The 26,944-nt window shown below is 43.7% G+C and overlaps 1 protein-coding gene across 1 annotated transcript in view; it reads left to right on the top strand.

Moving 5' to 3' along the window:
* The window catches only part of shank3a (SH3 and multiple ankyrin repeat domains 3a), a gene marked incomplete at its 5' end in the record, with an annotated part of 258,696 nt that overhangs the window by 205,969 nt on the left and 25,783 nt on the right, over positions 1-26,944 (top strand). The window contains 4 exons of the mRNA XM_080761381.1: positions 9,437-9,512; positions 14,428-14,510; positions 19,061-19,185; positions 19,837-19,972. Coding sequence (XP_080617507.1) covers positions 9,437-9,512; positions 14,428-14,510; positions 19,061-19,185; positions 19,837-19,972 — 420 coding nt within the window. The remainder of the gene's footprint in view (positions 1-9,436; positions 9,513-14,427; positions 14,511-19,060; positions 19,186-19,836; positions 19,973-26,944) is intronic.

Genomic DNA, 26,944 nt, shown 5'->3' with positions numbered 1-26,944 from the left:
GTGCAATGTGTAGGTAGATACAGTGCAATGTGTAGATACAGTGCAATGTGTAGATACAGTGCAATGTGTAGGTAGATACAGTGCAATGTTTAGGTAGATACAGTGCAATGTGTAGGTAGATACAGTGCAATGTGTAGATACAGTGCAATGTGTAGGTAGATACAGTGCAATGTGTAGGTAGATACAGTGCAATGTGTAGGTAGATACAGTGCAATGTGTAGGTAGATACAGTGCAATGTGTAGATACAGTGCAATGTGTAGGTAGATACAGTACAATGTGTAGATACAGTGCAATAATGTGTAGATACAGTGCAATGTGTACAGAATGGGGGAAAATTTAGGATGTGTACATTTCGTCAGACTTCGGCACATAATTAAATGAATCTGTCACACACTGTATAATCCCCCTGAAGTGGAACAAAAGCATTGGGTTCCATCAGAGGTCACATCGGTCTTGCCCATGTTCTTTTTGTTGAATATCATCCACCTACTGTACTCTGGGCTCACAGGCACCGTCTGCATACCACAAGCACAGATAGAGATTACATTGACACGGATCCAACCCTTTTTTTCTTCTTTCTTTTGTTACAGCCTTTCATTTTTTATCCTCCACTGTCCCCGCCGTCACCCGGCACCATTATGTGCACACCGCTAATTTCATCTAAGGGAGAGAAAAAAAAAGAATTAATCTTTTTTTCCATTCACTGTACATTCATCGTACTCTTAAGTCAGTTCTTGTAGACAAAAGTCAGGGAAGAGAGAGATGTGGAGTGAGAGAGAGGGAGAGAGGAGATAATCCTCTGTTTTTCTATAGTGTGTGTGTGTGTGTGTGTGTGTGTGTGTGTGTGTGTGTGTGTGTGAGAAAGTGGGTCACTGCCGCCCCCCTCCTGTGAAGGTCTGCAGGACGGTCTGAGCATCAGGCGCTTTGTGCAACAGGAGCAGTATAAGGACAGACGGAGAGAAAAAACTACTATTCTGGAAGAAAGAACGGGAAGAAACATAGAAGAACTGTTAGCATGTGGGGTTTTTGGTGCAGTGAAATGGAGACGTTACAGGAATAAAGGCCCTCTGGCTCCCTGGAGACTGGATACCAGCAGACAGCCATGAGTCGTTACAGGCCCTCTGGCTCCCTGGAGACTGGATACCAGCAGACAGCCATGATAGTCCCATTGTTGTTATTCTGACCCATTTGCAGTGCCGTTTGCGTCTTGTGAAGCTTGCGTGGGATTGTTTACTATAGAACCGCCTGCTTGGTCATCTAGAAGAGGAGGAGGAAGTCTGGCCTTTTCAGACGAGGTCCTGAAAATTAATTTAATTGTGTGTGCGTGTGCGCACGCGCACGTGTGAGTGAGTGTGCGACCGTGCATGCGTGGTACAGTAGCTGTTATCAGTCAGAGCAGCACAGGTTAATTCTGCGTGCGTGCAGCTCTGAATGTCCTTTAAACAAGGGCAATTTGGTTTCTACTGTCTGAATTCAGAACTGCTACACTGTGTGTGTGCGTGCGTGCGTGCGTGCGTGCGTGCGTGCGTGCGTGCGTGCGTGCGTGCGTGCGTGCGTGCGTCACCAGATACATAGTGCAGAGAAATTCATACTTCTGTGCAGCATGTAAACACAAAACAACACAAATCTGTCTACGCAAGCAGTTTGTTCAAATGCAAATATTCTACAATACAATATAAGAACTCTTCCAACTAAATTACTTTTTTCCCCTTTTGTTGGGTGATGGGAATAAAACGGTTGCATAATTTGCTCTACACATTGCATAAAGTCTTCCAACAATGAAGCCTTTGTTGTTTGAGGAGTCATAAAAATGACTAGTGGAGTTTAAAGAGACAAGGGGCCTCCTGCTGTATACATGTATTCTAGAGAAGGTCTGCCAAGTGCATCACTTAAACTTCAAATTGAAGTAGTCCATTTACTTACATTTAAATGGACTAAAGTGTTACCAGAATAGGATGAGAAGAAGATTAGAAATGGTCAGGTTTCATAGCCAAGTGGTTTTCTTTTAGGTTTGGCCATTAACACACAGGGTTTTGGTTTCTAAGACTTTATACCTGCCATCTTCTTCAACACCTTCTTTCCCATGATCCTGAGCCATCCTCTTCTCCTCTTTCCACAAGAGTGGCAGGAATATTTTGAAGCTCTCTATTTGTCCCTCTCCTCCTATTCTTTCTTTCTTTCATTTGATAGATAGAAAGAAAGAACTTTCTTCTCAACTGTCTCACCTACTGTATCTAGTACACACACACACACACACACACACACACACACACACACACACACACACACACACACACACACACACACACACACACACACACACACACACCCTTGAATCTCCTTTCCTCTGCTCTCACCTCTCCTTTCCTTTGCCACCCCCTAGTGTCCACATTTAACCTCAAGTTCAGTTCTTTAATATGTATATTTTCTCCAACTTCATCTGAATCCATACCCGTCCATCTACATGTGATATGTTTTGTTGTTGTCGGGGGGAAACCACCTAACTCCATTTTTGAGGTTTGGGATTTTTCTTTAATAAATCATTGAACACCTATTGAACACCCTTCACGTATGTGTGTTGTTTCGAAAATATTTAACCAATGAAAAGTAGTAAAAAGCGCCTCAGACAAAACCTCTTAACTCCATTGGACCCTTAAACTGCCTGCTAAAGCAGCTAATTACTCCACCACCTCTCCCCCTCCTCTCATCCTGCTACCCTAATAGACAGGGGGTACATAAGCACATTATCCGAACTCTTTCTCTGACCGAACCACACTTTTACCACACATCTCTCTATGCAAAATAATTTCTGCATGCTCCCAGAATACATATAGACTACATTGCATTCACTCAAATGTCTTATTTACTTTGCAAATATTACTTTTGTGAAACACGCTGTTGTTGCAAGCTCAACAGCCTACATCAAAATGCTAGTGTGTGTGTGTGCGTTTGTCCGTGTGTGCGTGTGTGTGTGCGTGTGTGCGTGTGTCTCCATTACTTCCATCTGTGGAGCTGCCACCAGATGCAGCATTTTAAGTCTAATTAACGTCTCATTCCCTCCAATCCTTATTATTAAACCACTGTCTGAGGCCATTACTAATGAGCCATCTTCAGCAATTGTACCTCATGCAATTGGACACTCTCTCTCTCTCCCTCTCTCTCTTCTCCTATCTTGCACACCTTACAGTATGTGCTGTAAAATAATGGTAAATGGGACATTCACGTATAGTGTCTTCATCCAAAGCACATTTACACTGATGGTAGAGGAAACCATGCAAAGCACTGCTCATCTGGAGCAGATGGGGTTCAGTGTCTTGCTCAAGGACACTAATCCAGGCCAGGGATTGAGCTATCGATTCCCACGCGGCTACTTCTCAGCCACTGCCGTCCAGTGCAATGTTATACTAAATACTAGCATTTGTATTTTTTTTGTGGCTTTCGTCTTTATTTATTTTTATAGAGAGATAGGTATACAGTAGGCTGACAGGAAATGGGGAGAGAGAGATGGGGGGGAGACATGCAGTAAAGGCCGTCAGGATCGGGAGTCGAACCCGCGGCACACTGCCAGACTGGATTACCAGCCAAGGTGCCCAGACGCCTACGCCAGCCGCCTGGCCTACTACCATGTGTACAGAAACCATGTATATCCGTTGTCATGGCTGGCTCCAAACCTTGACAAGTAAGGGAAGGAACACCAGCATGTAAAATCGATAACAAATGTTTAAATAGGTTTAATTAACCTATACATAAGCAACTAAAGTATAAATGAATGACATACCTGAACAGAACTGAAGGATCCTATGAGGTGTGGAGTCAGTAAATCAGTGATGTATGAATATGTGTGGATGTGTGGAACATGGTTTAATACAGGTGTGTGGATCATGAAAAGCAAAATCAAACCTGAGTGCTGGCAGATCTGTCATCTCTGAGTCTCTCTCTCTCTAGAGTGAATGGCATGAGCTAAACTGGGCAGGTGCCCTCAATCATGAGCCATCAAGTCTGATTACAGGAATGCTAAGCCCATACTCACCTAGGAATAATCATAGGTACAGTAACCTGAAATAAAGCCTTGAGCGGTCAGATTCGACACTTCCCTGTCCGCTGCCCATTAGGAAGGTCCGCGGGTGGATGCTGCAATCAGTTCGTCCCAGCTTAGATTAGGCTAATTTTGTAGTCTACGGTACGCCTTCAGCTAAAAGCTCTGGTTAAATGAACGTATCCAATCCAGCAAAGTCTTCTGTAGTCAATGATGCTAAGGGTATCGGTGCTTATCGTATCGGTTCTCATACCTCCCTAAAGATCTGTCCTCATCGCCTCCCTTTATATACACCACTGGCAGGATGCTGTGTCATACTAGATCTTATATGGAGCTTGCATCTCTTTTTGTAAGGCATGTTCTATCCGTGACATCAGCTGTGGTCCGGCTCCGCACACTGTCCATGACGTTAGTCTCGGGTGACTTAGACCGGGACAAGCCTGCTCTTTGTATGGGGATCTCGGACGGCCCCATGTATGGGTACCTTGTATAGGTCTTTAAATTATTTTATTTGTTTATAGATTTATTTTGTTTATTTCTTTCCAGTAGACTATCTTTTAGTCGTGATGATTATAATTGTGTAACAGATTGCAGAAAAGTATTTTTCAGTGTTTTCATTATATGTTATGAATTCCAAAGTCATAGTTGTCTAGACCAATCTCTGTTGACACACACACACACAACGCACACACACACACACACACACACACACACACACACACACACACACACACACACACACACACACACACACACACACACACACACCTTAGCTCCATGCATAATCAAGAAAGACTAACTTCTCCGATGTGGTCCAATTGGTGTGATTGATGCCAGCATGCAGGAGGCCTGGATTCTGAGGAGCAAAGGGAACTCTATGCATTCGTAATGAAGGTGAAACAAATCGTCTGTGTCAGGTGGAAACCTTGTATGTCCAAAACGTTTTTTTTTACGTCTTTTTAATAAAAATAGTGAAAATAGCCGATAAGCTCATAAGCTCACAACATCGACACATTGTAATGCTAAAAAGCACAAGAATTAAAAAAAATACAATAAGGGACCATAGGCCCTTTGGGGAAACAAGGTTTCTGTCCGACAACAACGAAATGAATCATTTGTGAGACTCAGAGAGGACTCATACACTCAGCGACATGCTGCTTAGAGGACTCATACACACAGTGACATGCTGCTTAGAGGACTCATACACACAGTGACATGCTGCTTAGAGGACTCATACACACAGTGACATGCTGCTTAGAGGACTCATACACTCAGCGACATGCTGCTTAGAGGACTCATACACACAGTGACATGCTGCTTAGAGGACTCATACACACAGCGACATGCTGCTTAGAGGACTCATACACACAGTGACATGCTGCTTAGAGGACTCATACACACAGTGACATGCTGCTTAGAGGACTCATACACACAGTGACATGCTGCTTAGAGGACTCATACACACAGTGACATGCTGCTTAGAGGACTCATACACACAGTGACATGCTGCTTAGAGGACTCATACACACAGTGACATGCTGCTTAGAGGACTCATACACACAGTGACATGCTGCTTAGAGGACTCATACACACAGTGACATGCTGCTTAGAGGACTCATACACTCAGCGACATGCTGCTTAGAGGACTCATACACACAGTGACATGCTGCTTAGAGCAGTGGTTCCCAAAGTGGGGTCCGGGGACCCCCAGGGGTACCTGAGGGAGTTCCAGGGGGGACCCATCTATTTTGTTCATGTTCATAAAGTGCTAAAGTGTTTAAAGCAGTGGTTCCCAAACTTTTTCATGTCAAGGACCCCCAAATTGACACTACTTAGCCCGTGGACCCCCATTTGAAAAGATATGCCAGGGACCCCCATAAGAGAAGACGTACACATTTGGACGTCTCATTTAGACGTCTACATTTAGACGTCTGTATACATTTAGACGTCTACATTTCGACGTCTACATTTAAACGTCTACATTTCGACGTATACATTTATACGTCTGTATACATTTAGACGTCTACATTTAGACTTATACATTTAGATGTCTGTATACATTTAGACGTCTACATTTAGACGTACACATTCAGACGTCTACATTTAGACGTCTACATTTAGACGTCTACATTTAGACAGTGTCCCCCTGAGTGCCTCCCCAGTGTCCCCCTGAGTGCCTCCCCAATGCCTCCCCAGTGTGCCTCCCGAGTGCCTTCCCAGTGCCTCCCCAGTGTGCCCCTGAGTGCCTCCCCAGTGTCTCCCCAGTGCCTCCTCAGTGCCTGCCCAGTGTCCCCCAGTGTCCCCCCAGTGTCTCCAATAGCAATACAAGAGCAATAATACAAATTAATCTTAATGTATTAATCTTATTAATTAATTAATCAAATTAATTAATTAATTAATCAAAATTGCGGCCTGTGCCCAGCACCATGCCAAAGCTTTTTCCTGCAGGAAACACTGCTTGTGGTTGTAAATATATTGTTATCCGTGTTGCGAGGATGAGGGGGTACCTGGAAAAATATCTACCCCAAAAGGGGTACCTGGTCCAAAAAAGTTTGGGAACCCCTGGCTTAGAGGACTCATACACACAGTGACATGATGCTTAGAGGACTCATACACACAGTGACATGCTGCTTAGAGGACTCATACACACATGTAGCGACATGCTGCTTAGAGGACTCATACACACAGTGACATGCTGCTTAGAGGACTCATACACACAGTGACATGATGCTTAGAGGACTCATACACACAGTGACATGCTGCTTAGAGGACTCATACACACAGTGACATGATGCTTAGAGGACTCATACACACAGTGACATGCTGCTTAGAGGACTCATACACACATGTAGCGACATGCTGCTTAGAGGACTCATACACACAGTGACATGCTGCTTAGAGGACTCATACACACAGTGACATTCTGCTTAGAGGACTCATACACACAGTGACATGCTGCTTAGAGGACTCATACACACAGTGACATGCTGCTTAGAGGACTCATACACACAGTGACATGCTGCTTAGAGGACTCATACACACAGTGACATGCTGCTTAGAGGACTCATACACACAGTGACATTCTGCTTAGAGGACTCATACACACAGTGACATGCTGCTTAGAGGACTCGTACACACAGTGACATGATGCTTAGAGGACTCATACACACAGTGACATGCTGCTTAGAGGACTCATACACACAGTGACATTCTGCTTAGAGGACTCATACACACAGTGACATGCTGCTTAGAGGACTCATACACACAGTGACATGCTGCTTAGAGGACTCATACACACAGTGACATGCTGCTTAGAGGACTCATACACACAGCGACATGCTGCTTAGAGAGCGATAAAGACTAAGATAAACTATTTGGGTGTTTTTGTTAAGTGCACAGGAAAATTGTGGGCTGTCAGTCTCTCAACCTCGTCTTAACTTCTCTCCCCCTAATTCTCTTGTTTTGTGTCACTTTATAGTTCTGTTGTTCTCTGTCTCTCTGAGGCCATGTGTACTGTATATCTCTCTCTCCATGCATGCACACACACGTGCGCGCGCGCACACACACACACACACACACACACACACACACACACACACACACACACACACACACAGCGTTGTCCAATTAAGAGTTTCTATGCTCTGAATGGGTCTCGGCCGGGGTGTGTAAAGTCAGCAGATTGCAGTTTAGTGGAGGTGCTGTGTGTATTCGTGGGTGGGTGAGAGGCCATTGATCCCTCTCCACAGTCCCACAGGATAAGTCCTCCCACACCACACAGTGACAGCGCACGCACACACGCACACACACACACACACACACACACACACACACGCACACGCACACGCACACGCACACGCACACGCACACTCACACTCACACACACATACACATACACACACACACACACACACACACACACACACACACTTGATTTTTGCCATGGATGCATCATGCACCTGGGACATATTCTCAGTGATGTATCCCGAGGTCACCGGGGTTTCGGGTCTCTCGAACATCATACCCCTCACTCAGGTGGTGACCCAGCCGGGTCTTACGTCCCAGTAGCTGCCCTCGATCAGTCCCATTAGAGCAAGACCACACAATCTGTTGGAACTACTCCGGAACTGCTCTGCCGGGACTGGGAGAGCCAGATTCTGGCGTGTGGAAGGACTAGGCTCTGTGGGTTGACTCCTGTCCGGGCCCCTCCTACGTCTCACCAGGTCCAGGACCTGTGCGTTGCACCAGACTTGGGCCGCAATAGTTCCGCAAGCTCCACCTGAGCAACAGTGGTGCTGCAGGCTCCGCTTGCTGCTTGTGTCTGCTGTTCTATCAAAAGAAAAATGTATTAAATAGTTATAAAAGAAATATAATTTCAATGAGTTCACAGACAACAGCACGAACATGGTGCAACAGTGCCACACATTGGCAGATCTAACATTCTGTCTTTACTGTATAGTTTAAGTACAGCACATTAGTTTATGATAATATGGTCATATTATTAATAGAATCAATCCCTCTAACGTCTTCTTGATGTGACTGTTCTCGTCTAAAGCATGTGGTTTTAAGCTGCACTCCTGGAGATCCACAGCATTTTTTTGTACACTGTCAAATCAAATCTTCAGTGTTAATTGAACTCTGAGCACATACACATGATCCAAAGGGAAGCACGCACATCTCTAAAGAATTCTACAGGTGCTGAACTAAAGATACAGTACATACAGGGGAAAGGAAGGCAGTCCGCACACCGTTCTTGAGCTCCCAGGATACTTTATTTAAAGGCAGAGACACAACGTTTCGACCCTAGCGGGTCTTCATCAGGTAGAAAAGTAGGCGTGTTATGTACTGTACAACAGCATATGGGCCAGTTGACAATGTACAAGCCATTTTGCAATGAGGATAATTAGACTGACACACCCACCGCATCTACAGAACAAGGCTGAATAGGGTAATGTCAAGCCAAGGACTCGTAGAGTATACATCTCTTTTTGTGGTACTAAGGCCAACTGTTAAGACAAAATACTTAATAGTTAATACACATACAAATGATTGGGTTCACATCTCGGGTCCCGTGGACCTTCAAAATATGAGTTTTCACTGGAAAAACACTGGCAGAAGAATTAATGAATAATGCAGATAATGTGTTCTGTTAACCAATACAATAGGGAAGTAAAACAGGATTCTACTGTAGGTTGAAAACCAGCCGATTACTTGTTTGAATGGAAAACTAGTTGTTAGTCTCTCTCTGGGGTAAGAGTTGAGGACCGGAGTTGAAACCAGAATTACCAGACAGCAATTTGGTTGTGGACTGTTAAAACGGCTTAAATGTTGTTAAAGATCTTTGTTTGATACAGTACATGTAAAAGCAAGGCTTTCATCAGTGTCCTCTTGTTCCACAGAGACTCGAGAGGACCGCACCAAGAGACTGTTCAGACACTACACTGTGGGATCCTACGACAACTTCACCTCATACAGGTAACAGCCCACACATACAGTACAGCCACAAACAGGTAACAGCCCACACATACAGCCACATACAGGTAACAGCCCACACATATAGTACAGCCACATACAGGTAACAGCCCACACATACAGTACAGCCACATACAGGTAACAGCCCACACATACAGTACAGCCACATACAGGTAACAGCCCACACATACAGCCACATACAGGTAACAGCCCACACATACAGTACAGCCACATACAGGTAACAGCCCACACATACAGCCACATACAGTTAACAGCCCACACATACAGTACAGCCACATACAGGTAACAGCCCACACATACAGTACAGCCACATACAGGTAACAGCCCACACATACAGTACAGCCACATACAGGTCGTGCAAGTGTTGGGAATCTCTCATACTATAGTCTAGTCTAGTATGAATCTATCATACTATAGTCTAGTCTAGTATGAATCTATCATACTATAGTCTAGTCTAGTATGAATCTATCATACTATAGTCTAGTCTAGTATGAATCTCTCATACTATAGTCTAGTCTAGTATGAATCTATCATACTATAGTCTAGTCTAGTATGAATCTCTCATACTATAGTCTAGTCTAGTATGAATCTCTCATACTATAGTCTAGTCTAGTATGAATCTCTCATACTATAGTCTAGTCTAGTATGAATCTCTCATACTATAGTCTAGTCTAGTATGAATCTCTCATACTATAGTCTAGTCTAGTATGCAGATACTATACAGAAAGCATCCCTTTTTTGTCAGTAGTGGAAAAAGTAGGCTACACAATTGTTTTACTTTGAGTAAAAGTATCAATACTGCAAAGTAGAAGTACCAAAAGTAGAAAGTACTCACTATGCAGAATGTCCCATTTCAGGTTTTCAAATGTATACAAATATTGTAGAAGTAGGTGTATCCAGTACATATATGCATGCGTACACACACACACACACACACACACACGCACACACACACACACACACACACACACACACACACACACACACACACGCACACGCACACGCACACGCACACGCACACGCACACACACACACACACGTATGGCTGCATGTACAGTACAGTATGTTCTCGTGCGTGTTACAGTAACATGAACTTCCAGGTTATCTTCCCTAATTCAACCCATTTTCATCTCTCACACTCTATGTTTCCCCCGCCCCTCCCCCTTCCTCTCACACTGACATTTGGTACATGGAGAGGGTGAGCGCTCCCTCTCCTCCCAGTCCTCTATAGTTCTGATGGGAGAGGGTGAGTGCTCCCTCTCCTCCCAGTCCTCTATAGTTCTGATGGGAGAGGGTGAGCGCTCCCTCTCCTCCCAGTCCTCTATAGTTCTGATGGGAGAGGGTGAGTGCTCCCTCTCCTCCCAGTCCTCTAGTCTATATTTCCGATGGGATCGCAGTGTGGGTGGGGGGAGGTGTGTGTGTGTGTGTGTGTGTGTGTGGGGGGGGTACTGAAGCAACTTGTGGTTTGTGTTGTGATGCAAATCATCTCTAAATGGCAGCGTGTGTCGGTCTGAAATGCAGAGCCTTCACATTGTTTCCACCCACTTAAATGCCAGGTTGATGTATTGGAGACTTTAGTCTGATTAAATGTCACTTCTATAGCATGTTTTATTATATTAAATGTTTTAATCAACATTTTAATTTGTTTTGGGGTGGTTGATTTTGTGGTTTGTTTGTTTTAGATTCCCCCCCCATTGACAAGTGGAGGATCCATTGGGGGTGTAGCTGTTATGGTCATGTGTACATACGGTGCAAGGAGAAGAATAAAATCTATTCTATTCTCTGAAGTCCTTAGGCCTGAAAAAAACGTTCGCTCTGAATGAATATATACCTATTCAAAGATTTGTGCCGCATTTTTCAAAAATAGCAGACCTACAAGTTCATAGCGTGCCACTCGGTGGCACGCTATGAGCTTGTAGATCTGCTATTTTCCTATAGCTAAAGTATAACAGAATGCTTGAAACACCAAAAGGGGTTCCCGCCCAAAATGGGTTAAGGCAGACGCTGGCAAGGCAAGCACGTGCAGATTTAGCTCTTGGACTACGAGAGTCATATTTTACTGTCAGCTGCATAACTGTATTATTATGGTATAATTAAATCATATTTGTACTGTAGTCAGTGTAACCGGAATTTGGCACACCACACAATCAACTTCCGCATTCTGCAACTGAAACATCTGTTGCAGAACACATTCTGATATCTAACAACAACAACAACGACGGTTCCTTTTACAGTCAATCGAATAGAAACAATCATAAATATATTTGGTTGTGGCCATGCATGAGGCTTCTGCATATATGGTTAATAAAAATTATCAGAAAAGGGACAGATATGTGAAGTGGATACAAGATCAATTAAATTTCAACTCCTTCGTAGTATTAGACCATCTACGCTGCAGAGGATGGGTTGGATTGATGCTGGCCCTATGGGTGGAGGGAGGTGTCACGACAGGGACAGTGGTTCTTCTTTTCAGACCGTGACCCCCACAAAATATTCATGTTTGAAATGGGGACCCCCCAAAATAATCATATTTGTCATCTGGGTGGGTCCCGACCCACAGGTTGAGAACACATGCTCTGGAGCTGCTCAAACTTCAGGACATTTGGTCTGCTATACATTTGGCAGTGGAAAGGATATCAGGTTTGGATATCCTTTTTTCTCCCAGTTGGTTTATTTTGGATAACCCCGCTATGTTGAGTGGCGTAGGCCTATATCACCCTTCAGCTGATTCAAAGTACTCAAAGTTACGGAGGAGGCTCTTGGTTTAAAAAAGAAAAGGCACTTTCTTGGCGATCGTGCATGTGTATGCGCGAGCGTGTGTACATGCCGTATCACTCCACAGGGGGGCCTTTTGCCCACCCCACATTTTGTTTGTACAGTGGTTTTCAAACGGGTCCATTTTGTTCCATTTGTACACTGTCAGAGTTACTGTTACTGGCATTTGGAACCCTCTCAAGGACACTTTGAGACCCCACTGGTGTAGCAGAGGGTTTACACATAGCAGCACCCTGACTTTGACCAGAATGGAAACTTATGTTGCGTTCACACGAGGCATATGCAAAGATACAAAGATCACAATGTGTCGCTTTGTATAATCTGTTGCTCACACAGTCATTGACGTCATCAACAAAGCGTGTGTCCGTAGTGATGTGTGTCGGAGGCGTGGCGGCCGGCGAGGGAGATTGAAAAACAACAACAATCCAGCATGCCCTTTTGGACCTAGGCATTTTTTATATTGCATTGGAAACAATGGAAACTATAGGAAACAATGGAAACGGACTAGAAGAAGACGCCACAGGTTCTTGTCAGCCAGAACAGGGTGGTTTTTTTTGCAGCTGCAGTTGTAGCTTCGTTAGCTTTGCATCTGAAAGTTGAACCCAGCTCAGCTTCAATTTGTAGCGTTGTGTCTTTTGCCTCTGCTACAAATGTCGGATTTGTTTCGTAGCGTCACGTCGCCGGCTTCCATTGACAATAAATGGTAGACTGTATCTTTGCATCTGCTTGTGTGAACACACCATTAGTATCATCGATAACACCTGTGAAGGAAGAGACCCGGAAGTAGGACGAGTTCTTTATCTTATGTGCATATAGAGCCTATTGCGTTCGCCTGCATGGCGTTCTTGTCATTCCAGCTGTCTAATCAGGGACCGTTTAGTGACGGGATGGGAAGCCTGGCATGGGAAACTGTAGTCGTGTATCTAACAGGATAGAAAACATCCAGTGCCACGTGTCCCACAGGATCATCATGGTTGCAGACGTCTATATTCTAACTACAGAATCCTGTTGTCCAAGGGCACAGCTTGTAACTGGCCAGGACTCTCCTGTGGCATGACCAGTGCATGCACGTGGCTTTGTCTCCAGGCTGTGTGCTGTGTTTAACCCATTTAGACCTGAGAACTGATTCTACAAATGTCTTCTAAACCTTGACAGTTTTCTGAAAAACCTATGTTTCTATATCAGTGGTGCTCAAACTATTTCATATCAAGGACCCCCAACATTATATGTAGTTCACCACCGACCCCCACCTGAAAATATGTTGTTCCATGGAGCCCCCAGAAGCAAATATCTGAGTTAAAAACTTATATAAGAACATATATTCAAAGATTTGCACACATTTTGACGGTAAAAAAAGGCTGATCTACAAGCTCGTAGCGCAGCACTCTGTGCTTGTAGATCGGCAATTTTCAACAGCTAGTCAGCTACAGTTTAAAATAATGGTTAAAGTGGTTAAACGTTATTATCTCATAACTCCCTGCATGCAAAAAAAAGAAAGCTGCAGTAACTCAGCTGCTGCTGCTGCTCTCTGATCAGATGAAAACAGTGGATTTTCCCTGCCAGGCTGCCACCACTATAGCTCTAATTGCTATTGGTCCACCTTTCTCTGCACTGTGTAGGACAGTACACCTCGGCTCATACCTTATCCAGCCTTCTCTCTCAATGAGGAATTAGTCGGAAGATTGATTCACTCTTAACTTTTTATCCAGGTAGATATAGGCCTATTTGCCATTATGAGAGGATTTACAATTTCACACATTCATCTCTGTCTGTCTGTCTGTCTGTCTGTCTGTCTGTCTGTCTGTCTGTCTGTCTGTCTGTCTGTCTGTCTGTCTGTCTGTCTGTCTGTCTGTCTGTATCTCTCTCTCTCTCTCTCTCTCTCTCCCTGAGCTGTGTTATAGGCTGCTGTGCTTTTAACTTGATAGGGTCATCAGAAATGGCGACACAGGTGTGTGTGTGTGTGTGTGTGTTTCTCTCTCTCTAGGGTCCATCCATCATGTGTAAGTCTGTCTGTTTGAGGATGGTGCTGGACTCATGCCTGTGCTCTCTCTCTGTCTCTCTCTCTCTGTCTCTCTCTCTCTCTCTCTCTCTCTCTCTCTGCCTCTCTCTCTCTCGTTCACAGTGATTACATCATAGAGGAGAAGGATGCTGTTTTACAAAAGAAAGAGAATGAGGGCTTTGGCTTCGTCCTGCGGGGAGCTAAAGGTATAGGACACACACACACACACACACACACACACACACACACACACACACACACACACACACACACACTACACACACAGGCCTACGATAGCCCAGAGCACTCAGCAGCTCTCCAGAGCTGGCATCAAATACTTTGATTTTGAACATGTGTATGCGTGAAACACTGCCTTGTTGATCTGATACACTGCATGCCTGTCTCTCTCTGTTGTCTGTGCGTGAGTCAAAAACACCTCGCTCACTCACACTCACATGACCCTTGGCGTGCGTGCGTGCATGCATGCATGTGCGGTGTGTATGCGTGTGTGTCTAGCCCCTGTGGTGGCGTCATCCTTGGCTGTGCTGTCAGTGAGCTGTCCCATCTGTTCGCCACACATGGCGTTTAGGAGAGACGCGCTCACTCGCTTGCTTTGTTTCTCTCCTCTCTCTCCCTCTCCTTCCATCTCTCTCCCTTGCGTTCCAGCACTGCTTTTCTGTCTCTGTCTTTTTCATCTGTGTCTTTATGTGTAGCTGTTACTAATGTGTGCACTCCATTTCTTTTAAGGCTACTCCCATTTTTCTTTTTTTTCTCCTTTGGGGGAGATGTTCAGCTCCCTGAGTGGGCAGGTTACTATGGCAACCCCAACCCCTCACAGGCACCTTGCCGGGATTATGACTGCACTTTACCACTCCATCACTGGACCCCCCTTTCCACACACACACACACACACACACACACACACACACACACACACACACACACACACACACACACACACACACACTAAAATAAGTATCAGAGCTGAAATCGACATGTAAATATGAAATAAATGCTTAAACATGTTGCTAGGTGTAATGTTAGAGTCCACTTTCAAGCCTGTTCTCTCAACTCGCTGTTTTCTGCAAGCCATATCTCCAAAACTGGTGGGTCAAACTGAACAAAAAACGAAAATTCAAAAAAATCCAATGGCAGTCCCTCAGTCAAATTTGGTCACATACAGTATACTCATGTATAGATGCACAGGAATGCACACGAGTGTGCGTGCGCACACACACACACACACACACACACACACACACACACACACACACACACACACACACACACACACACACACACACACACACAGCGAATGCATTTCACTTAGTGGCTCTTTGCAGTCCCTCATATGTCAGTGGTTTAGTTGGCTGCATTCCAAGATTAAATGGAGTTTGGAGTAGCACACTTACTCTCTAACATTAACAATGAGTGTGGGCGTGAGCATGCATGTGAATAGTCAAGTAAGCAACGGGGCATGTGAGAATTTGTGATCATGTAAGAAGGTGCAAATCTCATTTAGATGCAGCAGGTGACACATTAAACCAAGCTGTACGGCAGAGATGATCAGTATTTGAAATACATTGTAAATGTGCATTTTCTGTATTTCAAATACTGCCCATATCTGCTGTAAGGTACAGAATCACTTCACTTAGTTCACTATTATGCAACATGTCACACCCACATCTTGAAGTCCACAAGAACAATGTTGAGTCAAAAATAAATGGAAGAACAATCCTCGTGCTTTGAAACAGTTTCATTTGTATGTAGACAAGAGCACATCTTCAGCACAATATCATTATTTTGTGTCCAATGCGTCCTAATGCGTCACGTTATAGGTGCTTGTTGGTCGCCTATTTTCACTACTATACCTTAAACACTTAAACATCTAAAAAAAAAAAAACAGTTATATGACAGGGTCAAGCCCAAAAAGATAAAAGCTATACACATTACACAATAAGCTATATGTGTAATACAGAGAGGCGTGATGTCATCCGAAGACATCACACTATCGTCTTCCAAATTAGATGTTTCTGCCTTTGAAGGTTTTTCTTTCTCCACAACAGGAAAGAATATAGAATAATTAAACATAAAGGCTTTCTATACATTAAATAACGAACGATTTTGGGTTTGTAGCTGTTCTTGGGTTTGTGATGTGTCCTCGACATGGCATGATACTTGCTGAAAGCTGGAATCAGGTTCCGTGTTCCGGGCTATTGTCGTTCACTGATTGGAGACTGGAGATGACGTGAGCTTTTTTTGTTATGCTGATTGGCTGAAGAGGTTGTCTGTTAATGCTGTAGTCCCGTAACCAGAGTCTTCACAGCCCTCTACCATATTGCCGAATTTTGTTAAAAACATGCACACACACACACACACACACACACACACACACACACACACACACACACACACACACACACACACACACACACACACACACACCTGTGTCGCCATTTCTGAAGACCCTATCAAGTTAAAAGCACAGCAGCCTATAACACAGCTCAGGGAGAGAGAGAGAGAGATACAGACAGACAGACAGACAGACAGACAGACAGACAGACAGACAGACAGACAGACAGACAGACAGACAGACAGACAGACAGACAGAGATGAATGTGTGAAATTGTAAATCCTCTCATAATGGCAACTTCCAAAACTGCTAAAAATGGCAGAACCAGTATGGAAACAATAAGGGGTCTGTCTACTCTACACCCTTCGGGCTTCACCCCTAATAAAGGGATATTTATTTACTTGTGACCCATAAAAATTAGTCCCCAACCCACAAATGGGCTGGGCTCTACAGCACTGTGCACCAGTTAGAGCAGGGCTGTCCAGCTTGCAGACAGGATTGGACCCTTTCTGCATGTGGCCTAGTATCAGGGCCATCATGTCATAAAGAATAATATTCATCATCATGTATTATGTATCTGTAGGACAGCAGACAGCTGCTCTCAGGCTGGTGATCACTCCTGGCAGTTTGTTGTAGGTACTTATGAAACAATAGATGGTCGTTAAGGCTGCTCATCAGTCTGCCCAGCGCCTCAACGAGGTGCTTAATCTCAATGCTAAACATGCATAGCCTTCTTATGGAATGCTACGACAACAGTTCTGTCTTTCAAATTAAATTAGGCATGTTGGAAATTAATTTCTTCACGCACATTTCCCCTCTTTGCAGTTAGTGCATGTCGCTCATGGCAATAATTGCACGACACATCTATACTGTTCAAGGACTATTACCATTATGGCTGAAAAGTGAGTTTGATATGATATGATAGTACTTTATTGTCAGTTTGCACTGAAATTTGTCTTCCGACTTTGTCTTGCGACCCAGCAAGTATGCAACACATATACACACATTTGATATAACACAAAACTAAAAGGAAAATACAATTACATACATAGAAACATAAGGGCAAAGAGCAATGTCCACAGCTCAGTCTAGTCCTGTCCAAAACCCTGATTAAGCCTCAAATTAACTGATGGACAAAATACCTCTTCAGTCTGAACTTATTGTATGCTGGAAGTTGGAACACCATATATCCTTCGTGAAGGAAGCAACCTATACTCTCCATAGAAAACATGGCTAGTATTAGAGGTGATATACCTTGCTAACGTTAGGATGCTGTTATCATACGTAGTTGTATAGTCTCTGAAGTGGTTGTCCAACAATCTTTGAACAAATGTTCAGTTGTTGCAGCAATTGTGATTTTAAGGCTACAGTATGTCTGTTTTTCACTCAACACCAGTCTCTCTGACTGATTCTGTGCTTGTGTGACGTAGCACAGAACTGTGCCGTTGCCCCTTCACAGTTTTCTAATTTTAAACACCATAAACACAATGTTGCTTCTTTTTTTTTCCAGACACTTTAAAATTCAAGGCTCTGACTCTTGTCAGCTTTTCATCCTTTGAATACCAGGCCACAATACTGCAGGGTCAATCCTCTATGCCAATGATTAGCATTTATCGTCCTCCAAAGTGCAGCAAACCAGTATTTCTAACAGAAATATCAGAACTTTTATCTACCTGTTCCACTAACTATGACAGAACTTGGACGATGCTTCAGATGCTGTGGATATGGGTTTCTTAGAGTTATTGCACACCTTTGAGTTTATCCAACATGTTGTTGGTAGGGCTGTTAAATGATTCAAAATTTTAATCAGATTAATCACGGCTTCAAAATTAATTAATCATGATTAATCACAAAACATGTTTTCCTGTGTATTGTTGTGGAAATGTAAATATAAATTATGACAGACGGTTTTTGAATGTTTTTTGTTTTCTAATGCATTTATGATGTGATGTGAGCATTTGTAGGCCTAGCCTACACTTTGAGTTACATGATCACTGGCTTTTGGAGCTGTTGCCCCCGTGACCCGACCACGGATAAGCGGTTGAAGATGGATGTATGGATGGACGGAAACTGGGGTCCCAGTCCAGAGATACAAATCATAATGAAATGGCCTAGGCTACTTTCTATCAATTTAATTTGGTGGTCCTTGAAATTAAAATGGCTGAGAATCAATGGGTTAAACTGTAGACTAGTTAATTCACAAAATACAATAACATGGCACATAACCATTTTTGAAACAGGGCTTGGTTTAGAAATTGTCAATATATTTAGTCTTAGTTTTAGTCATCATAGCTTAGTTTTCATTTAGTTTCCATTTAGTTTTCATCAGTGAAAAAAATGTCACATTAGTCGACGAAATCAACACTGTTTGACAGCCCTCATGTCTTTTTGTGTCTCCCGTAGCTGAGACGCCCATCGAAGAGTTCACACCCACCCCGGCATTCCCCGCCCTACAGTACCTGGAGTCTGTTGATGTGGAGGGAGTGGCCTGGAGGGCCAGCCTGAGAACCGGAGACTTCCTCATTGAGGTAAACTCAAGCCCCCAGAGCGGCTGGCCAACATTGAAGCCGCTGAGCCCAGTGGTCAAAGCTGGAACTGCAGGCGGGCCGTTTTAATTTTGCACGAGTAAACCCTGCACGAGTAAACCCTGCACCTGGAAGCACTTCCAGGTGCTTCAAAACGCTACTGAGCAACTTCCACTGAAATTAATAGCTGAGGGTGCGGGGCTGTCGCTCCTGGTCCACTCTCTAGTTTATATATAACTCTATGGGTATGGAGACAACTGAAATGAAGAGAGGAGAAGCAAGCACTCAGTTGAGTAGTTCACAGTATAAGAATATCAAGTGCACGGTTCTGGTAGGAATAGTCTATAGAAAGGAATGCCAGCACTCACTTTTTATCCATTTAGGATTCTTTGTTTATTAAAGGTTCACCCCCAGCAGCAGCAACTAACGGATTTTGGCCCCTGTAGGCCTTCCTCAGTGTAAATGCTGATAACGCTGAGGAAGCCTACAACTGAAATGAGCCATGCATGCCTCGCTATACTGTATCTCTCCTCTTAACAGAGCATACGAAAACGATGATGATGATGGTGTGTGTGCGTGTGCGTGTGTGTGTGTGTGTGTGCGTGTGCGTGCATGCATGCGTGCGTGCGTGCGCATGTGTTTATGCTCCCTCAGGTGAATGGGGTGAATGTGGTGAAGGTTGGCCACAAGCAGGTGGTGTCTCTGATCCGACAGGGGGGGAACCATCTTCTGATGAAGGTGGTGTCCGTCACACGCAAACCTGAGTCGGAGGAGGTTGTCCGCAAGAAAGGTAAGGACCAGAAAAGAACCCACAGGGGCATAATAAGAATACTTATAAAATAGGGCGGCTATCAGGAGGTAGAGCAGGTCATCCAATTCATTTTCTAAATCATATTTTTGGGAAACACATTCCTTTTTTTTATATATATTTTTTATCCCAGTGTCAATTATCTAATGTAATCCTGGGCTCTATACACTCCCTCTGCCAACCTGGGGAGAGCAATGGACTGACCTCATTCTTCCTTCAATGCATGAGGAGTCCAAGCCGCTCCTTTTCACCTTACACCTTTTCACCTACCTGTTTCGCCGGTTGGATGAAGTGCATGGAAGGAACACGTTATTCCGACCGGCGACCAGTTCCTTTTCCCTCCATCAGGCGAACCCAGGACCTTCTAGCTGTGAGGTGATAGCACTACCCTTGACTGTGCCACCGCACACCGTGCCCCCTTGGCAAACACTTTCCTGACTTTAATGATATTCCAATTCTTCCACCACTACCAAAGCAGACACAGTGATGATGCAATATATCATGTTACTCCATGTGCTACTCTAGTAGACCAGAGCACTTTTTTCTGCACAGATTGATTGCACAGAATGAAGCCTATGGCGACAGCATGTTGCCATCAAGGCTCAGCACTTGTTCAACAGCTTGATGCAGCATTGCAGCTGATCCATATAGTCTAGTGGAAAGGCTTTTGATAAACACTGTAGCCTGTAGGTAATGCTTGCCTGGCCACAGCAACAGTGTGAACAGACTGTGGTTAGGGTGGTGACTCTGAGTGTTCTTGATGTTGGATATAGACCCTTTTTTAACCTGCTGGGGAAATGGGCTTTATGCACACAGAATAACTCTTCCTATACTTCCGGGCCCCTTCCCTACTTCCTTCTCAGGTGTTATCAATGATACTAATTAAGGCTCTGTTACATTCCATGTACTCAAACGTTTTTAATTTCAAATTCCGCCATAACTCAGAGTGTTTGCACAGTGTGTGCACAATAGCAGCACCCTGACTCTGTTTGACCAGAATGGAACAGAGCCTTCATTAGTTGTCATCAGTGACAGTAACACCTGTGAAGGAAGTGGAGATTTTCTTTCCAAAATGGCACGTGTACAATGTGCATAGAGCCCATTCAGTCGCCAGAGGCAGCAGAGCAATTAAAGTACATATACAGTGTATCCCAGTGGTCAGCAAGCCCTCCTGCACACGGTCGCTTTGTGTCAAGCTTGGCTGGACTATTGTGTTGAATTTGTAGTCCACAAAAAGCATTCTCGCACGGCTGTTCCTCCACACAGCTGTGGCAATTGCATTGTAGGTGAATTTGTATGGATGATATTCAATTTCAATGGGTTCAGTCAGTGTGGCTGGCAAATGTAGACCCTCACCAATCTCTCAAAGCATTTTATGACATTTGGGGTGATGGCGATAGGTCTCCAGTCTTTTCAGGCATCTTACATTGGAGTGCTTTGAGATAGGCACAATGTTGGACATGTGCCTAGGCCTGTGGGCACCACAGTCTGAGAGAGGGATGTGTGTAGTCCACACATTCTCTGAAGTCTGTTATCTTCTCTTGCACTCGCCACATGATATCCTTGTGTCACTGTTGGTCAAATTAGTCTTCTAGTTTGACTTGGAAGACACTCTGGTCTCTGGGTCCTTTTGGTGGCTGTCTGGGGTACAGGGTTGGTTGTGCCATGCAGATTCCTGGATCTGAAGGCAGAATTCTGTGCATGTAGTGCAGTGTGTACATCGCTTGTTGCAGGTTGCATGCGTTGTTTATATATATATATTATACAGTATATATATATATATATATATATATATATATATATAATTATTTTTTTTAACAACGTCATCAATACACTTTCTGATAAATTCAGAAACTCTTGTCTGAGAACCTGGTGACATTATGCCGAAACATCATCCAGTTCACGTGATCGAAGCAATCCCGTAGCAGTTGCAGAGGATTTTTTTAACGATTTGTGTGTTTCCTGTTGTCATGGTGACCACTACCACGTTTTCCCTCCGCTGTAAATCCGTGCGGTTACCATGTCAACTGTAGCCCGTCCACACTCAGCTCCCACACAGCCCTAGTTGGCAACTTCCCTAAAACTGTGTCAATGTGGATTCAGTTTGGCAATATTTTGGTCATATTCAAAGGTGGAACCTTTCCAAGGGAATAGTTTGGGCTCCATGGCCACCGGTATTTGAACCCATTTAGGACTGAGGCCCGATTCTACAAAATGTCTTCTAAATCCTGGAATAAAATGTTTCTATGTCAGTGGTGCTCAAACAATTTCCCCATCTCAAAATATGTTGTTCCAGGGACCCCCCCAGAACCAAATATTTGAGTTAACAACTCAAATATTGTTTGTTGGGAAAGAATATATAGTCTTTACTTTACTTTACTTTATTTGTTTATTTAGTCGGGACAGTGTATATTGATGAACATTAAAATTGCAGTGTAAATATACCAGATTTAGCAAAACATGCTAATTGTCTCCACCAGGCTGAAGGCATGGGGTAATATAGATTATTAGATAAAAAAAACTGAACAGGACGTTGGGAATGAAGTTTCAAGTTTATATAGGAAAATAAGCGTTACAGGAAAAAGGCAGAAACATGAATCTTAGTTATCACTGGTCATACGAGGGTTTTCTCGTCTACTCGCTGCTAGTATATCTGGCATCTGCCCATGGATCAACAACAAACTAAAGAAAAAACCCGGCACAATCACCGGACATCCGGCGCTAGTTAAAAGGCATCATGGGAAATGCAGTTCCAGCAAACGCCCAGTAATGAATACAAACTGAAACAGCAATTCTAAATGAATTAAATTATTTTTAACTCAAACAAGTCTTTTTAAACTGTAAATAATAATAATATAAAAATAAACAGCTTTTAACCATTATGAAATGAAATGTCACAATATGATTAACTATGTAACCCAAATAGTTACAACATGGGGAGAGAGTATGTTTTGCACTCCGTCCGTCCGTCTGTCCGTCCATGTGTCCGTGTGTCCGTCTGTGAACAGCTAATCTCCGGCACCTTTAACCCGGTCGATGCCAGATTTTGCACACGCATTCCCTGGATGCCAACGATGAACTTCTGCCCCAAATTCTCCAGAACGGCCTATTATAGCGCCACCAGGAGGCCGACTTTGGAAAAACACTTTATTTTATATTACTCCTCAAGATTCTGTCCTAAGATCCCGCAAATCGTTACACACTATCTCTATAGTCATGTGCTCAAGACGGATCTGTCCGATATTCCATCCTAATTGGCTAACATTGGCTTTCAAAGTTTGCAGGATTGGCCCTTTTGAAACAAAAAGCGTCAAATCATGAACGCAGCGTGCAATTTACGTGAAATCTTTCACAGACTTTCCTACTAGGCTGAGGAATATATCCCACCCATTTCACATTGGCCTGTTATAGCACCACCAACAGGTGGATTTTTGCAAAACACATTTTGGAACAAAATGCCTGAAATCATCCAATTGCCATCAATGGTGTGATATCGCCACCAGGAGGCCACAACCTGACCTGGCCTGGTGGAGACCTGTGCCCCGAGGGGCACTTTTTCTAGTTTCCATCTGCAGTGCCAGTCCCCAGACATCAAACATCAAACAATACATACAGGACATAGCATAGTAAGCATACAAATATCTAGTACATTTCAAACGTAATAATAGGAATAAAAAATAAGAAAAGATTAAACTATTATTAGGGTAGGTTAAAAACTGTGAAAGTGGGGATCTCCCTCAGTGTGAGAGGGAGCTCATTCCAGTATTGACAACCTTTTATGGACAGTACATTTTGACTGAAGGTAGACTTTCTGCCATGGACCTCACAGTCACCCCTGGATGCAGACCTGGTGTCATACCCACTGTCTCTCTTTTTATGTATACATTCCTTGAGAGGAGGAGGAGCTAAATCATTTAAAACAGGCACTCTTGCACTTTCTAAAGTTTTCAAAATCCAAAGATAATATATTTCCAAAATGGCACAGGGATGATATGAGTTGGGTTTTTTGTCAAATACCTTAATGGCTCTTTTGAAAAGTTGTTCTATAGGTTTTATAAGATAAGATCATACAATGAAGGTATGTCTTTGCAGCTTCTGTTGCTAAATTTGGTTGAAGTTTTTCAAATTTAAGTTAATTGTACATGATACTTTTTTATCTTAAAAGTCAGGTTTGAGTCCAAAATGACTAGTTAATTTTATTCCCTTTGAGAACACATTTGACCGTTCAATCTTCACTGGTCTCTTACTGAACAGCATGCAGACAGTTTAAAAAAAAAACATTTAACAGAAGGCAATTGGCACTTAACCAGATTTGGACCTCAACACTCTAGTCAAAGATTTGTACACATTTTCACGGTTTTGCAAAAATAGCAGATCTACAAGCTCATAGCGCGGCACTCGGTGCTGCGCTATGAGCTTGTAGATCTTCTATTTTTAAAATAATGGTCAAAGTGGGTAATGCTAAAGCGACATGCATTCCCGTCCTAAATGGGTTAACCCTTGAATTGGTCATATTCACATGTCATATCAAACCTGACATGACAGCATGTAGTCCTTGTTGGCTCAGATGGTGTAGTTGTATATGTATATTATTGTATATTAGTGCACAAAAAGATATGTTGAGAATCATAGGGCGGCTGTGGGGCTCAGGAGGTAGAGCAGGTCGTCCAATGATCCATCGGTCGGCGGCTCGAATCCCGGCTCCTCCTGTCCACATGTCGAAGTGTCCTTGGGCAAGACACTGAACCCTACATTGCCTCCAATGAGTTGGTTGGTGTGAGCTTGCCACCATTGGTGTGTGTGAATGTGAGAAGTGAGGACGCTGGCATCGACTGTTCGCCGCTTCCCCCCCCCCCAATGTATATGAACCATTGTAAAGCGCTTTGAGCACTTGGAAAAGCGCTATAAAAATGCAATTCATTATAAAAATGCAATTCATTATCATCATCTGCACATGTGATGGAAGAAATGCCCTGCATTCCTATTAAGAGGGATGCAGTCAAATGAACTGTAGCTGAGATAGATGAGTGGTCTGTACAGTACATTGATTGCCAATTGTCATTACATGAGGATTATGGTATGCTATTAAGATTATGTAATCATCTTTTTTATTCACTTACACCAAAAGGGGGTGCCTCAAATGCTACAAATGTGCATGTGTGCGCGTGTGTGTGCACGCGTGCGTGCATACCTGCATGCGTCTCTGTGGCTGTGGTGATACAGAGACTGTGATAAATGAGTTGACCTAATTCCATGGGGACAGTATTGTACCTTCTGCTGTAGACCCTGTGTAGGGCTAATGACCCCTTGTAATTTCTCTCTGCACCCCTCTCTCTCTCTCTCCCTCGTTCTCTCTCTCTCTCTCTCAGTCTCTCTCCCTCTCACAGACGCACTTTCGTTCTCTCTCTATACTCTTAAGCCTCTCTTATTAGACCTGGCTCAGTGGAGGCATGCTCAGACAATAGGTTCCTATAGCTGTTTTAATTGTTGCCTCTCCTTGACAATACATGAAACTTTACAGACCTTCACATTGTGGAAACCTACTCAGCTTTAGAATGAGCAGAATGGCAGACATTTATTTATGTATGTAATGTATATGTATTATTTATGTATTTATTAAACCTTTATTTAGATTGAGAATAAAGACAGGACAATATATCGAGAGGGCCTAGACTAGGAATGACAGCAAATGGTCTGGCCGGCTGGGACTGAATGGTCAAGGCATTTTGTGTCCCTGTGGTATGTGCCCTGATCACATGGTTCTCAGGTGGCCCTGGGGTTTTGGTATGTACTGTACAGAAGTTCAGAAGTACAGTACATTTCCTGTGCTGTGGTCGCCTGCTGCTCATTGTCCATTTGTTTCTGCCTCCATACCGGAGCGCGTGACAATATTGTGTTCGACATGTTGGAACTTGGAGAGGCCGGTTAACCCATTCAGGACAGGAACCTCTTTTGGTGTTTTAAGCATTATGCTATTGAAAAATAGCAGATCTACAAGCTCATAGCACGGCACAGAGTGCTTGTAGATCTGCTATTTTAGAAAAATCACACCTGTGTGAACTGAGTGGTGCAACTCCCCTCCCCCCCCCCCCCCCTCCTCTCTCTCTCTCATTAGCAGGCAACAGTACAGCACTATCTCTCTCTCTGTTTCTGTACAACAGCGCCCCTACTGGTACTAATAGTCATACTCATGCTCATATAACACATAGGCGGACACGGACATTTCTGTTCCTTGGAGTGGTTGCACCACTCAAAAATCTTGAAAATGTGGCGCAAATCTTTCTTTCAGACCGAACGTTTTTAACTAAAATCTTTACTTCTGGGGGGTCCCTGGAAAAACATATTTTCAGATGGGGGTCCACGGCTAAATACGGATAATTCTGGGGGTCCTTGATATGAAAAAAAAAATCTGCCTCAGATCTAAATGGACGGGTAGAGACACGCAACGCAGCGCGGTAGAGGAGAATTGCAATGGATGAACGGACCTCGCGGGCGTGAATGGGGGACGGGACAAGAAGACAACCTACGGGAATGGGATTGATTTTAAAATGTTACACGTTCAGAGTTAAATAATTAACACTGAGGATTAAGTGTTAATTATTATTATACTGTCCTGTGCGGACAGGATCTGGGTGAGACATGCCTAGAAGTTGCACTGTAGACAGGATCTGGGTGAGACATTCCTAGAAGTTGCACTGTAGACAGGATCAGGGTGAGACATTCCTAGAAGTTGCACTGTAGACAGGATCTGGGTGAGACATTCCTAGACGTTGCACTGTAGACAGGATCTGGGTGAGACATTCCTAGATGTTGCACCGTAGACAGGATCAGGGTGAGACAATCCTAGAAGTTGCACTGTAGACAGGATCTGGGTGAGACATTCCTAGACGTTGCACTGTAGACAGGATCAGGGTGAGACATTCCTAGAAGTTGCACTGTAGACAGGATCTGGGT

The sequence above is a fragment of the Protomyctophum bolini genome, assembly GCF_963924005.1.
Source record: "Protomyctophum bolini genome assembly, chromosome: 4".
NCBI classification, from domain to species: domain Eukaryota; kingdom Metazoa; phylum Chordata; class Actinopteri; order Myctophiformes; family Myctophidae; genus Protomyctophum; species Protomyctophum bolini.
This window is presented reverse-complemented; position numbering and strand designations above follow the sequence as displayed.